We start from the raw sequence: 12,165 nt of genomic DNA, 5'->3' as shown, positions 1-12,165 counted from the left end.
TTTTGGTGTCCAGGCAGGAGCGTCAGGGACTGGACTGTGTCACGCAGGTCATGAGCTCGTGCAAGAGGGGCAACTCACGTAGCTCCTGGGAGGTATGTGCTGAGCAGCAAGTTAGGGGGGTAGGGGGAAAAACAGGATCCAGCTGTTCAGCTACTGCTCTGCTGGGCCCAGACCTGTGTAAGACCGCTAACTCACTTTCTTTATGCCAGGACTGGAGTTTGATCTCAGGGCTTCATGCTTTCACTTGGTTGGTTTTTTTTTTCTCTTAAGTCTCGCACTCTACCATACTTCCACTTTGGGCTTCTTGGTGGTTAATGGGACATAAGTCTCATGGACCTGTCTGCCCAGGCTGATATCTTAGCCTTTCAAACTCGCAAGTAGCTAGGATTATAGGTATAAACCACTGGAACAGATGGGGACAGTGTTAACTGAAACTTCGTTCTGGGAAGAAAGCAAGCTGGCCACTGATTCTGCTGCAATCCCAAGACATTTGGAATCAGAATTCTCTGATTCACAAGAGCTGGACTAGGAGGCTGCATTATAAACTGGGACATTTCATCATGCCAGCCTCTTTGGCACAGAGAATCTAGCTGGCTGTGTGAGTGCTGCCTTAGGTCAGCCTGGGTCGAAACTCTGTGAGCCAAGTGCATTCCTTGAGAAAGAACTGGACGAGAATACTCAAGTACTGTGTGTGTGGTGGTGGTGGGAGGGACATTCCTCAGCCCCCCTTACACATCAGGCCATGACCTGCACCTAGGTCCCTATACCTTTCCCAGGCAAGCAAGTGGAACACCAACTTCTCCTTAAATTTCCTGCTGCAGCTGGGGGGTGGGGGTGGTAACCTCCATGCACCCAAAGCTTTCTCCCTAGTTTGCTAGGCCCTTGGCTCCACCCACCCAAAGTAGCACTCCATGGGGTCATGGGACATAGATGATAAGCAAAAGGTGCTGCTCTGGGTTGGGAGGGGAGCTAGGTGAGCTGGCCCAAGTAGCCAGGAGCCTCAGGGTTGTAAAGTATGACTCAGGACCTCATTGAAGGCCGGGGAGGGGAGGGGGAACTGATCTAGCAGTTGGAGTCTCCTTTGCAAATTTTGTTTGCTGAATGTTTAGTCCTGTGCCCTAATCTGGGTGGAGAACCAAGACCCCATGAGGAGAGACTAGGTGTGCCAAGGTGGCAGAGCTGGGATGATAATGCATTCTCCTTCTCACATAGCAGCCATCCTCTCTGAGGTCCTTCCACAAGCAGTGCCCAGCTGAAGGATTGGCACCAGCGGTGCCCATGAATATCTAGGAATTTGTTCTAGAGAAACAGAAGACTTTAGCATCACCTTATCATTGTCCTCATGACCAGACAGGAGCACTGTGTTTTTCCTGATGGGAAGGGGGAGGCCTAAGAGCTTGTTCCCAACTATGTAATGCTTTGGGACTTAGCCTATCAGAGCAAAGTTCTTTCCCCAAAGCTACATGCAAATGCACATGTGTACAAACATGGCTTCACCTAAAATACGGCCTGACATCAGTCCAGCAATGAGCCCCTGTGTTGGGTAGACCAAGTGTTGATTGCACATCCAGATGCCACTTGCCACATGTGTATTTGACCACTGGGCTGTGTATTCTTGTCCTGCCTTGCCACAAAAAGTCCATGCCTGTGGTCCTGGGCAAGCAGGACAAAGGGCTAGCTGCTTTGACCCTCCCTGACTTTGTTCCTGCGCTGCAATGGGCAACCCTGTCTCTGTGGTGGCAGGGGGAACCCAGGAGGGAAGAGGCTCGTCTTCCTAGAGTGGGTGAGTGTGGAGGCAGCATTAGAACCCGAGTGTACACTCTAGGATACTATTACTCAGAGTCCACCCCAGCATAGATAACGAGGGCAGATATTCTTCCCTGTCCATCATTCCTGGGCTCCCAGTCAGTAAAGAACAAGAAGAGGTCTGGGCTTGGGCAAATGCAGCCAGATGATTTGAACCTATCTTCCTAGACACTTCCCTTCTTTCATTTTGCTTTCCTTTTCCTTTCATGTTTAGTACAGTGTGACCAAGAGTAACACTGGACTCTGTCTGACTGGGTCCCTGGGCTCAGGAGAGGAGGTGCCTCTTACGAGGAATCAAGTGTAGGGGGTTAGGGTGCAGCAAGGGCTTTGACAGAGTACATTCCCATAGAGTGGTTTTCTGTTTGTTTTCGTGTGTGTGTGTGTGTGTGTGTGTGTGTGTGTGTGTGTGTGTGTGTGTGTGTGTCCTGGGGCTTGAATTCAGAGCTTGGTGCTGTCCCTGAACTAATTTTTGCTCAAGGCTAGTGTTCTACCACTTGAGCCACAGCTCCATTTCCATTTTTTTTTTGTTCTTAATTGGAGATAACATTCTCAAAGACTTTCCTACACAGGATGGCTTTGAACCACAATCCTCAGATCTCAGCCTCGTGAACAGCTAGAGTTAAAAGTGGAAGTCACTAGCCTGCTTGTGATTTACTGCATTCTACTTACACACCAGCCAAGCATTTATGTCACATCTTTTGACCCCCTCAGCATAGCTCCCTCTAGCATTCACTACTCTACATCCATTAGCTCTTGTGTGTATCAGCTCTTGCTCTGACTCTACTGTAACAGTCCCTAACTTGGAGGCATCAGGCTTGTGGGCAGGAAAAACAGGCTCCTCACAGCTCCCTCACTGGCCCCTTGCTTCTTCTATCTGTCCAAGACACTGATGGGGAAGGTGTTAGTGAAGCTGGCTACTAAGCTGATTGACGTGGTAATTCCGAAATAACCAGAAATGTTCTCCCAATCAAGGTAGAAGTGGAGGTCATGGTACTGAAAAAGTGCCCAGAATGGATGACCTGACTAGAAATATGCTTGTGTGAATCCTTTGGAGATTAGGACCAGCACCAAACTACCCACGTCATAGGATGGAAAATTCCAGACAGGGTCACATGGGGGAGGGGTCTGCCAGAAAGAGGCCCTGTGGGCAAGTCCATGGACTTGGTGGCTCTGTGCTACTTCACAGATAAGGAGACCTGGCTTCAGACACCGGAACTTTGGGAAGAAAGGCAGAGATGTGAGCCGAGGTCACAGCCTTTGAGACAGTGTTTGCTGTCAGGCTGAGCCTCCTCTGGTGTCTGAGCTAATGGATCAGGATGACTTAAGTTCCTGGAAGGAAGGGCTTGGTAGATGGCTAGCCATGGGGTGAGTGGGAAGGTACAAGAACTCCAATCCCAGCAGTTTGTTCTTGTACTTTTTTCAAATTGTGGATCTTAGGCACTAGCCTGAGAAAGGCAACAGAAGGCAGGCTGCACAGTGAACTGAGGGGACTGCTCTTCTCCAGTCGGTTTCTTGGACATCTGGGGGCACAGTTGGCTACCGTAGCTGGCTCCAGTGCTCAGCTTTGGAGGAGAAAGGAGAGGTGGCCAGTAGTGGGTGTGCCTGGATCCTGTATCTTTACACCAGGGGCATATGATGCTCTCCTGCATGTGGTTACTAAGGCTCCTACATGGACCACAGCTCAGATCCTTGGGAGTATGGCCCTGAGCCAGCCAGTGACCTATTCTGGGTTCATTTGGTTATGGTGAAGCAGGAATGAAGTTATATTTAATGCCTGTGGTTTGCACATTGCTGCCAGGAGTCAGTGCCCTGTTCTCTGGACCTCAAGGCAGAGTGCTGACCTAGCTCGTGGGATGTAGTGTGTGATGGAGGCCAGTTTTGCTAGGACTTCCCAGGGCCCCATGTGGCCTCCTGCCAGGTCTTCTTACAGCATGGCTTGGAACTGGCAGCAGCTGGAGAAAGGCAGAAAGGTCTGAGGCACACTGTACATGCTTCTCCCAACTCCGACTGACTCTATACTTGCTATTTCTACCACAAGTGCAGAGAGCGGGTCCTGGGGGAGCAGCTGCAGGACCATAAATATTTTCGAAGCCATGCCCATCTGTACGAGGGACCTCACTACTCCGCTCTCCCTGTTCTGTTGATATGAAAGCAGAAGCAAGCATCTGAGGCTGTACTGAGCACATATGCCCACATGCGGCAATACTCATCAGTCTGGATGCCACAGTTCATATTTTCTAGACATAAAGCTCACAAGTAGGGAGTTGTCATTGTCTGTTTGAGTAATTTGTTTTCTGCGTAGATCCTGACTTACCAAGGGTTGGGGACTCTGCCATGCTCTGTGTGTGTGTGTGTGTGTGTGTGTGTGTGTGTGTGTGTGTGTGTGTGTATTCCTAACCTGGTCAGTGATTCTGCTCTAAGCACGGAGCAGAGCCTTTAGTGAGCCACGTGTACACTATCATTCAGCCATCAGTCCTAGTTTGTGCCCCTTGCATGTTTGAGCAAAGAGTGTGCCTTCCTCCTGCAGGGATATTTCTACTGCTTCTCTTGCGATTATGACCTGACTGTTGGATCAGGCTCCAAAAGCACCTCCCTCAACGTCTGCAAGTGCTCAAGTTCCTTATAGAACTTTGTGATCTACTTTCATGCTGTATGCACATCTTCCCATGTACTTAAATCGTCTCTAGATTTTGTATAATGCAATAGCATTGCCAATGGTGGTTATGCTGTGCTGTTGAGGAAATATTAAGTCTGTACATGTTTATTATAGATGTGATTTTCTAGCACTTTTTATCTGAGGTTGCTTGAATCTATAGATGTGGAAACAGACTATATAGGAAGGCATGTTAAATTATAAATATATATATATTTATTTATGTATGCATATAATTTGAAATAATTGCATAGTGTGTGCTTGATTGTATGGGTCATACCATGTTTAATATGAATGCTCAACTTCTATATTGCCTTAGAAGCACAAGGGGACCATCAGGAGGTGACTGAAAAGTGGGGGCTCATATGGACAAGTAGGATTAGAGTTGATGAATGCTAGTGGCAGGAAGCACAGAAGAATGCAGGATAAACAGGGAAGAAGTCACAAGTTATCTTCGCGTGAACCAAGATAGGAGATGGGAGAGCGTAGCAAAATGAAGAAAGATGTCAGTTCTCTGGCTAAGACATAGATGCTAACCACGCTTGTCAACCCACCTAATTAAGACACATCAACATAAAGAGCTGCCCCACTCTTCAATCTCCTTTAGCAGTGACTTTTTGATTTATTGTCTTACCAAAAAAGAAATTGGACTTCTGAGAGGCAGCTAGGCCTGAGAGAGAGGAGCCCATGCAGAAACATCAGGCCTGGTGTTTATCTGCCCCTGTCCCTGCCCCTTTGGCCTGAGAGTTGCCAATGGCCCCTCTCCTTATGTCATTCTGCACATGTGTAAGGGTATCTTGATTTGAGAAATAGCTTATGTGCTAGTGACAGAAGACTTCTAGGCAGCATGGCCATTAAATCTATCAGGGGAAACTGATGAGTTCCTGAGTCTAATGCTGGGCCTGGGATAGAGTTGGCTACCAACACAGTAGGTAAATGTTACCTGTTTGTCAAGTTCATGTGTGGATACCAGTGGCCATAGCCTCTGAGGTCCTGAAAAAGGAGTGTCCTTGAGGTTCCCTGAAGAAAGTAAGCTTAAGTAGCAAGAACCACGCAACAGAGTTAGAAAGACCCTATAAAATCAAGTAGTATGAGGTCTTTGCTTGCAGTTGTGCAGTTGAACCCCAGAGAAAGCAAAGGACTCTCTCAAGTTCTCACAGTCTCTGTAGCAGCAGGAGAGCAAGGACCAAGATCGAAGGCTATCTGAGCTGTCTACAGGCACTGACTTTATCCATGTGTCCCAGCCTGTAAGGCCACTCCCCAGGATGCCAAGATAGAGACAATTGGGCAATTGGGCCTATGAAGTTTTAAGATCACCTGTGGAATCAGATCTTCTTGACAGAAGTCTGATGTGGCAGCTGAGTTCAGTGCAGGAGCTGGGCATGCAGGGCTCCCATGTTCTATGATGAGGTGCCGTTCCTGGCATGCAGCTGGTTTGGGCTGCCTGGACTGCTCATTTGGTGCAGTTTATGGGAGAGCCAGCTCTTGCTGACGTGGCTAATTTGGTTTGGTCATGGCCCCTTGCCCTGCCCCTTTTAGTGTGCTCCTGACTTCCACACATGTCCAGGCTTTGCCAGCTGGCAGCAGTACAGAGCGGGCAGAGACTAGCCGTGGAGGGGCCCACAGGGTAGCAGCCCCTGGGGAGAAGGAACTATACCAGCATAGCCAGGGCCCCACTTCTCAGCTGCTGAAACCTCTGAGCCTCCCAGGTCCTCTCCTGAGGCCCACAAAGTCACCACTCGAGGCAGCAATTAGACCCACAGCTGGAGTTCGGTATCCTTGCCACTGTGAGTCAGTCCCAGCCCGGAGGACAGGTGGACAGCCCTCATGCTGTGAAGGCCTCAGAGACCACCAAGGCCCACTCTTTGCTTTCTTTTCCCCACCCTGAAGGGCACAGAGGAGGCAACAAGGGACAGCAGAGCAGAAAGCTGATGTGGGCCCTGACCAGATCTTCACCTTCATCTGGTCCTGCTAAGAGTTAGCAGCGAGTCTCTAGGCTGTGCTCACTGGAGATGGAGCCAATCCCAAACCAAACAGAGCTGCCTAACCCCAGAGCATTCAAGTACTGACCCTTCCTCTTCCAGGAAAGACAAGTTGAGAATTATTGCTACTTGGTTCCTGTTCAACTGTCCAATGATCTTTCCTGTCCTCACAGAAATCCTAAAAGGCAGACACTTAATCCCATTTTACGAATGAGGAAAGGAATCTAAGGCTTCCTGGAGAGATTGTCTGACCTGTCCAAAGTCCATCAGCCAGCTACTAAGGGTTACGAAAACAGTCCAGCCTCACAGCAGCTGATTCCTGAAGGCTTGTCTTCCCACATGTGTGGAAGTCAGGCTACCTGATTGCCCCAAAGGTGTTCTCCCTGAGATGTGCTCCAGTCCCACGTCCTGAATCCAACTGTATTGTCTTAACCCCATGCCTCTCTCCATGACCCTCCAGAGGCTCCCGTTCTACCAGCTGTCTCCCCCACACCACCAGGGGCCCAGAATGTGGTCATTAGCACTCATTAGGAGAGTTCATGCTTAGCCCTCATCAGTGATTTACTTGAAGAGACAGTTCCTGACAGCTCTAGAACTCTGTGCTATCCAGGTGAGCATTCCGAAGTAAACAGGTGGCTGTGTCACTCAGCAATGGTAGGTACAGTGAGTGCTGCTTGTTCCTTGGCTTCTGGCCTGTGGCCTCCAGTCAGAACTCCACCAGTCCTTGCCACACTCAGGGCAAAGGAGACAGATTGATCTTCTTGTGCTAGAAACGACATAGTGGCTCCATTAGTCTTTTTTCTATTACTATAATGAGATATGTGAGGCTAGAAACTTTATAAAGAAAAGATTGATTTAGCTCACAGTTCTGTAGGCTGGCATGGTGTGAGCACCCAGCTTGTGTCTGGTGAGGATCTCTTGGTTGATGGCATCACAATAGCAGGACAGCATGTGAGAGGACAAACTCACACAGTGACATGAGAAGCCAGAAGGAGACTGAGGTCTGGCCAGGCTCACTCTTTGATACCAAATCAGCCATGTGAAGTAACTAGGGTTCCATAAGAGCTAGAATTCCTTCCTACAGAAATACCCCCAAGTAATTAAGCTTCACCTCTTAAAGTTCCTACCATTCCTTACTACTGTCACACTGGAAAATCAAGTTTCCAGCACATGAGTCCCTAGGGATCAAGCGACATCCAAACCATAGAAGTGACCCACAAGCTACTGCTACTGTATGAAGTTACAAACATATGCTTGCCTTTGTCTCCAGGAGCTACAACTGAATCAACTGACAAGGAACCTGCAGAGCAAACACCATGAGCATCTCCGCTTTGGGAGGCAGCACCAAGGGTGAGCCCGGGCTTCAAGATGGTATACCCGTCTTGTTTCGCATAACCCACAAGAGCTATGAGTGCTGCCCAGGCAGCAAAGGGAGGGCTTGAAAGGAGGTTGCAGGCCTTGGGGTTAGAGTTCCTCCTTTAAAGTTGTTTGGTGTTGCCCTTGCCAGGGAAGCCCCTGCCTCCAGCTGAGGAGGAGCGCAATAATGTACTCAAGCAGATGAAAGTTCGAACAATACTGAAGGGGGACAAGAGCTGGATCACCAAGCAGGATGAATCCGAGGGCCGTACCATGTAAGTCCAGGACGGATGACAGCAATGGAGTGGGGATGTACAATCCATGGAGCCTTCGCCTTTTGGGGGTATACTGAGGGGCTTTCCCTTAGAGCTCACTCAGATCACGTGGCCATTGGCCAGTCAAAGATGATGGACCATAGTGAAGGCAATGTGGCCAAGGGCAAGACCTAATCAAAGTCATATAGTGGGAAAGTTCCCATATTCCAAGGCATCTATGTGTTCATGCACCCATGGAGCAAGGGTGGGAAGGAGAAGGCGAGGTAGAAATGGTGGCATCCAGCAGGCTGCCTCTATGATCAAGGCTGCAGTGTGGCAGGTGACAGGTGAGAGGGGACCCTGGGAACCACTCTTTCACAAGTTGTCCATCTTCCTCCCAGAGAGCTGCCCCCATGCCGGAATCGGGCCACATCCTTTTCATCAGCTGGGGAGGTCTCAAAGGCCAGGTAAGAGACGATGCCTTAGTAGTACCTTGTAGTACCTTGTAGGTGCACCAGAAGGACTTATGCAGGAGAGAGACTGGAGACACAGGAGATACATAGGAAGCCCAAAGTAAGCAGGAGCAGGAAAGGCATACACTGAGGCATTTGAAATCCATAAGGAAATTGGCTTTTCTGCTGAGTTTCCCCCTTGGGAAAGGGCTGTCCCTACTCCCTAGCCTTGCAGTGCATCAGCCGTGAACTTGACTTCCCTTCTGTGCTAGGGCTCCAGATGGCAATTGGGATAGAAATTATCAATAAGGCTGGGATTCCAAACATCCTGTGCAGAAAATGAGATCATACCACTGAGGGCTCTCAGGCAGTTTTGATTCACCTGTCTCCCAAGTTCAGAATAACACCTGGCCACATGGAATTTGCCTGTGTTTTAAGGTTTTTCCATCAGAAATGTGGGCACATTCTGCTGGCATCTGGAGGAACTCTCCTGAGTGACAGGCTCTGTCCTGGTTCCAAACTGCTGGCAGCTGGCATCAGGAAGGGGGATTTTCAGGTGACGGTAGAGGCCGTGTGGCCCACAGGGCAGATTCTAGTAACTTCAGCCTTGCTTATCATTCTCTTAATGACTCAGTTTCTACTCACTGTCAGATCCTTTGTTGGGCACACAGGCTATAGTATTTGTTGAGACCTAGATACTTTCTTTACAGGCCCACATCCCTGCCAGGGACACGTGCTCAACTCAGTAAAGCGATATATCCTAAGAAGAGAATTGGGAAGTAGGATGGGCAGCATTGGCACACAGTTGAGAATCAACCATCCAAAGAGTCCTTGTTTCCCCAGTATAGAATATTCACTCATGATGTGCCACATGGCTGGAATGCATCTCAGTCTAAGTGTTGCAGCTTGATAACCTTGTCAAAGACAGGGTGTGTAGGGATGAAGAATATTGAGATTGTGCTTTACCCTTAGACCTGCCCCATGGCTCCAGCCCAAAGCCTTTCTGTTGCTGGACAGAGAGAGTGTCTACCCTGAGTGCTTGTTTTCACACCCAGCTGTAAGGAAGGTTCCTTGGAGGTGCCCTGATCTTCTGTCCCCAAGCTTGAACCTAGAAGTTCTGGAGAACCTTTAGCCTGAACTCATTCAGGTCTGAGAGCAGACAGCAGGATGGCCAACTGCAAGCAGAGCTGAGATGACTTCTCTGAGCATAAGGGCCTGGCAGACCAGGAAGAAGCTGGACTTCAGGACAGAATCCTCTGCAGTAAATGGGCAACCATTCCTGGGCACCTACCATGAGTCAGGGCCATAGTGGGCCTGGCCACATAAGGGTCAACCATAGGCACTCCTCCTGGGAAAGACTGAGAGCAACAGATTGAGGGAGCACCTGGGCTAAGAATATGAGTGTGGCTCGCTCCCCTCATTTCTGCCACACTGTACAACCATGAGCCAATACCCTTTGATGCACTTGGGGACAGGATAATGGAGGGTGAGGGTGATCTGAGCCTTCCAGTGAGGCCTCATTTCACTTCCTACGTCATTTTCTTATGGCAGGCCTCCCAGCACAAGGGCTTCTACTGGTTATATCATCCGGTAAGTGACTGCAGATCCCTGCCTGCCTCCTCATGCCACTGGGCCACCCCCTGACTTCTCAATGACATCTGGGTTCTCTTGCAGGGGAGTGTTCACCAAGCCCATAGATAGCTCATCTCAGCCCCAGCAGAACTTTCCTAAGGCCAATGGAGCTCCAAAAAAGTATGTCCTTTGGGATACTGACCTGCTGGTGGGTGGAAAGGCATGAGCTCTGTCTAGATTCATGGCAGAGAAAGGGCTCTACTTCCTACAAGTGAGGGTATGCGGGGGAAGAAATCCTTACTGTCTCCAAAACAAGCAGGTGCAATGTGGGGGCAGAGGCATGAGGAGCTGAGCCACAGGTCTGCTAGCCTGACAGCTGGCATGGAATATACTGGGTGCATTGGCTTTAGCCCTCAGAAGGCTGATAGGCATATTATCCAATCTCCTGGAGTGAGGCACAACTGCGGCTCCATTAGAAAGGAAAGGCCAAGGAGACTAGAGGATAGAAAGAAGGCACGGGCTGTTGTTCCCCTAAGGTTCAGTGAGTCTGTTGGCAAGAGATGTCTTCTAGGGATGACAGCAAAGAGGAAAGACTACCAGCAACCCCCTGGGCCATCTGCCACATGACTGCTGGGCTGTGTAAGTCTGGGAACAAGAGTAGCCTGTGGATGGGCACATGGGAACTCTTTGCCTCTCTAGTGCTACTGGACTGGTGGGAGCAGGTAATCTTGGCCCTACCCGCCCCTCTTCCTCTGGCTACAAGATGACCACTGAGGATTACAAGAAGCTGTAAGTATGCACTTTCAGACCCAAATTTTGAGCCTAGTTATTGGGCCTACTGAGAACAGGTAGATACTTGACTCTGAGCAAGAAGATGGGAAAGCTAGTCTAATGGCGTTGACACCCCCCACCAGTTGTAGCTGGGGCCTAGTGCCCACCCCAGTCCCATAATGTTTTTTCTTTCATTTTTGAGGCAGTCTCTCTATGCAGCCAGGGCAGCACTGTACTCTGGATCCTTATGTCTCAGCCTCCTGCATGTCAGGATACAGGCCTGCACCCCTATGCCTGGCTTCAGTTCATTTTTGTATACAAAAATGTCTAGGCATGCAAGGATCTGGAGAAAGGACTAGGGCCATGCCCATGAGGCTGTGGCTGGCTGCCTTTGTTTACAGGACAAGATTCTGTATCCCTCTAAGCGTGAGGCTCTCAATCTGGGTTGGGCTGGCCTGAGAGCCTGATGATCCTTGAGATGTTTCTGACTCTGGCAGCATATTGATATGGACATTTTCTGTCTAAATCTGACCTGTTTCTTAGATGTGAATCTTTGGTATGTGACCCCTCCCCAGAGTTCCCCTTGAGAGTCCTACCAGAGGCCCCCACTTAGGGAAGGAGACTCAAAATGAAGCTATGAATGGTGCCTGAAGTTCCTGGGCGCTTTGTACTGTTTGTTCCTCATTCCCATCATGCAGTGTCATGGAGTAGATGGCCAGTCATTGTAGGGAACTGGCAAGCTTGAACTGGATCTTGAGAGGAGGGAATAGGGAGGAGTGCTGGCTCTAAGGAAGGAGCCTGAGGTAAGGCCCAAGGGCAGTAGTAACAACATGTAGATGACAAGAAGCAACATCATGAAGAGTGGCAGCCTGTGACAAGGAGAAGGGGGCAAGTGGTAAGAGAGCCATGACGGCCTGTCCTCTCCCCCCAGGGCACCCTACAACATCAGACGCAGCTCCACATCAGGAGCTGAGGAGGACGAGGTGCCCTTCTCTTCACATGAGCAAAAACGGAGGTAAGGGTGTCCCTCACGGGCAAGACAAGGGCCTGAACTGTCCAGAATGCTGACAGGAATTGTACCAGTTGGGGTGACAAAATGTGCCACACATAGGGCAGCACTGAGTTCAGGGTGAAGGAAGATTCAGGGTGAAGCTTCATTTGTAGATTCTTCAGGAGATTCTATCAGTCTGTAAGAAAGGATCTTGAGAAAATTGTACAAACATCCCCAGGATAGGGGCTATGTACAGCACCCTCTACGTGTGTGCTGTGTGTAGTGTCCTACCAGTCCATGCACTACACTTGGGAGGCAGGAATGGGAA

The 12,165-nt window shown here is 49.5% G+C and overlaps 1 protein-coding gene across 1 annotated transcript in view; it reads left to right on the top strand.

Moving 5' to 3' along the window:
- The window catches only part of Znf185 (zinc finger protein 185 with LIM domain), a 57,241-nt gene that overhangs the window by 5,469 nt on the left and 39,607 nt on the right, over window positions 1–12,165 (top strand). The window contains exons 2-8 of the mRNA XM_048336673.1: window positions 7,712–7,791; window positions 7,949–8,072; window positions 8,453–8,518; window positions 10,055–10,093; window positions 10,178–10,255; window positions 10,775–10,864; window positions 11,778–11,861. Coding sequence (XP_048192630.1) covers window positions 7,758–7,791; window positions 7,949–8,072; window positions 8,453–8,518; window positions 10,055–10,093; window positions 10,178–10,255; window positions 10,775–10,864; window positions 11,778–11,861 — 515 coding nt within the window. The 5' untranslated portion in view covers window positions 7,712–7,757. The remainder of the gene's footprint in view (window positions 1–7,711; window positions 7,792–7,948; window positions 8,073–8,452; window positions 8,519–10,054; window positions 10,094–10,177; window positions 10,256–10,774; window positions 10,865–11,777; window positions 11,862–12,165) is intronic.

The sequence above is a fragment of the Perognathus longimembris genome, chromosome 28 (genome assembly GCF_023159225.1).
Source record: "Perognathus longimembris pacificus isolate PPM17 chromosome 28, ASM2315922v1, whole genome shotgun sequence".
NCBI classification, from domain to species: Eukaryota; Metazoa; Chordata; class Mammalia; order Rodentia; family Heteromyidae; genus Perognathus; species Perognathus longimembris.
The sequence above is the reverse complement of the archived record's forward strand: the minus strand, read 5'-3'. Positions and strand labels throughout refer to the sequence as shown.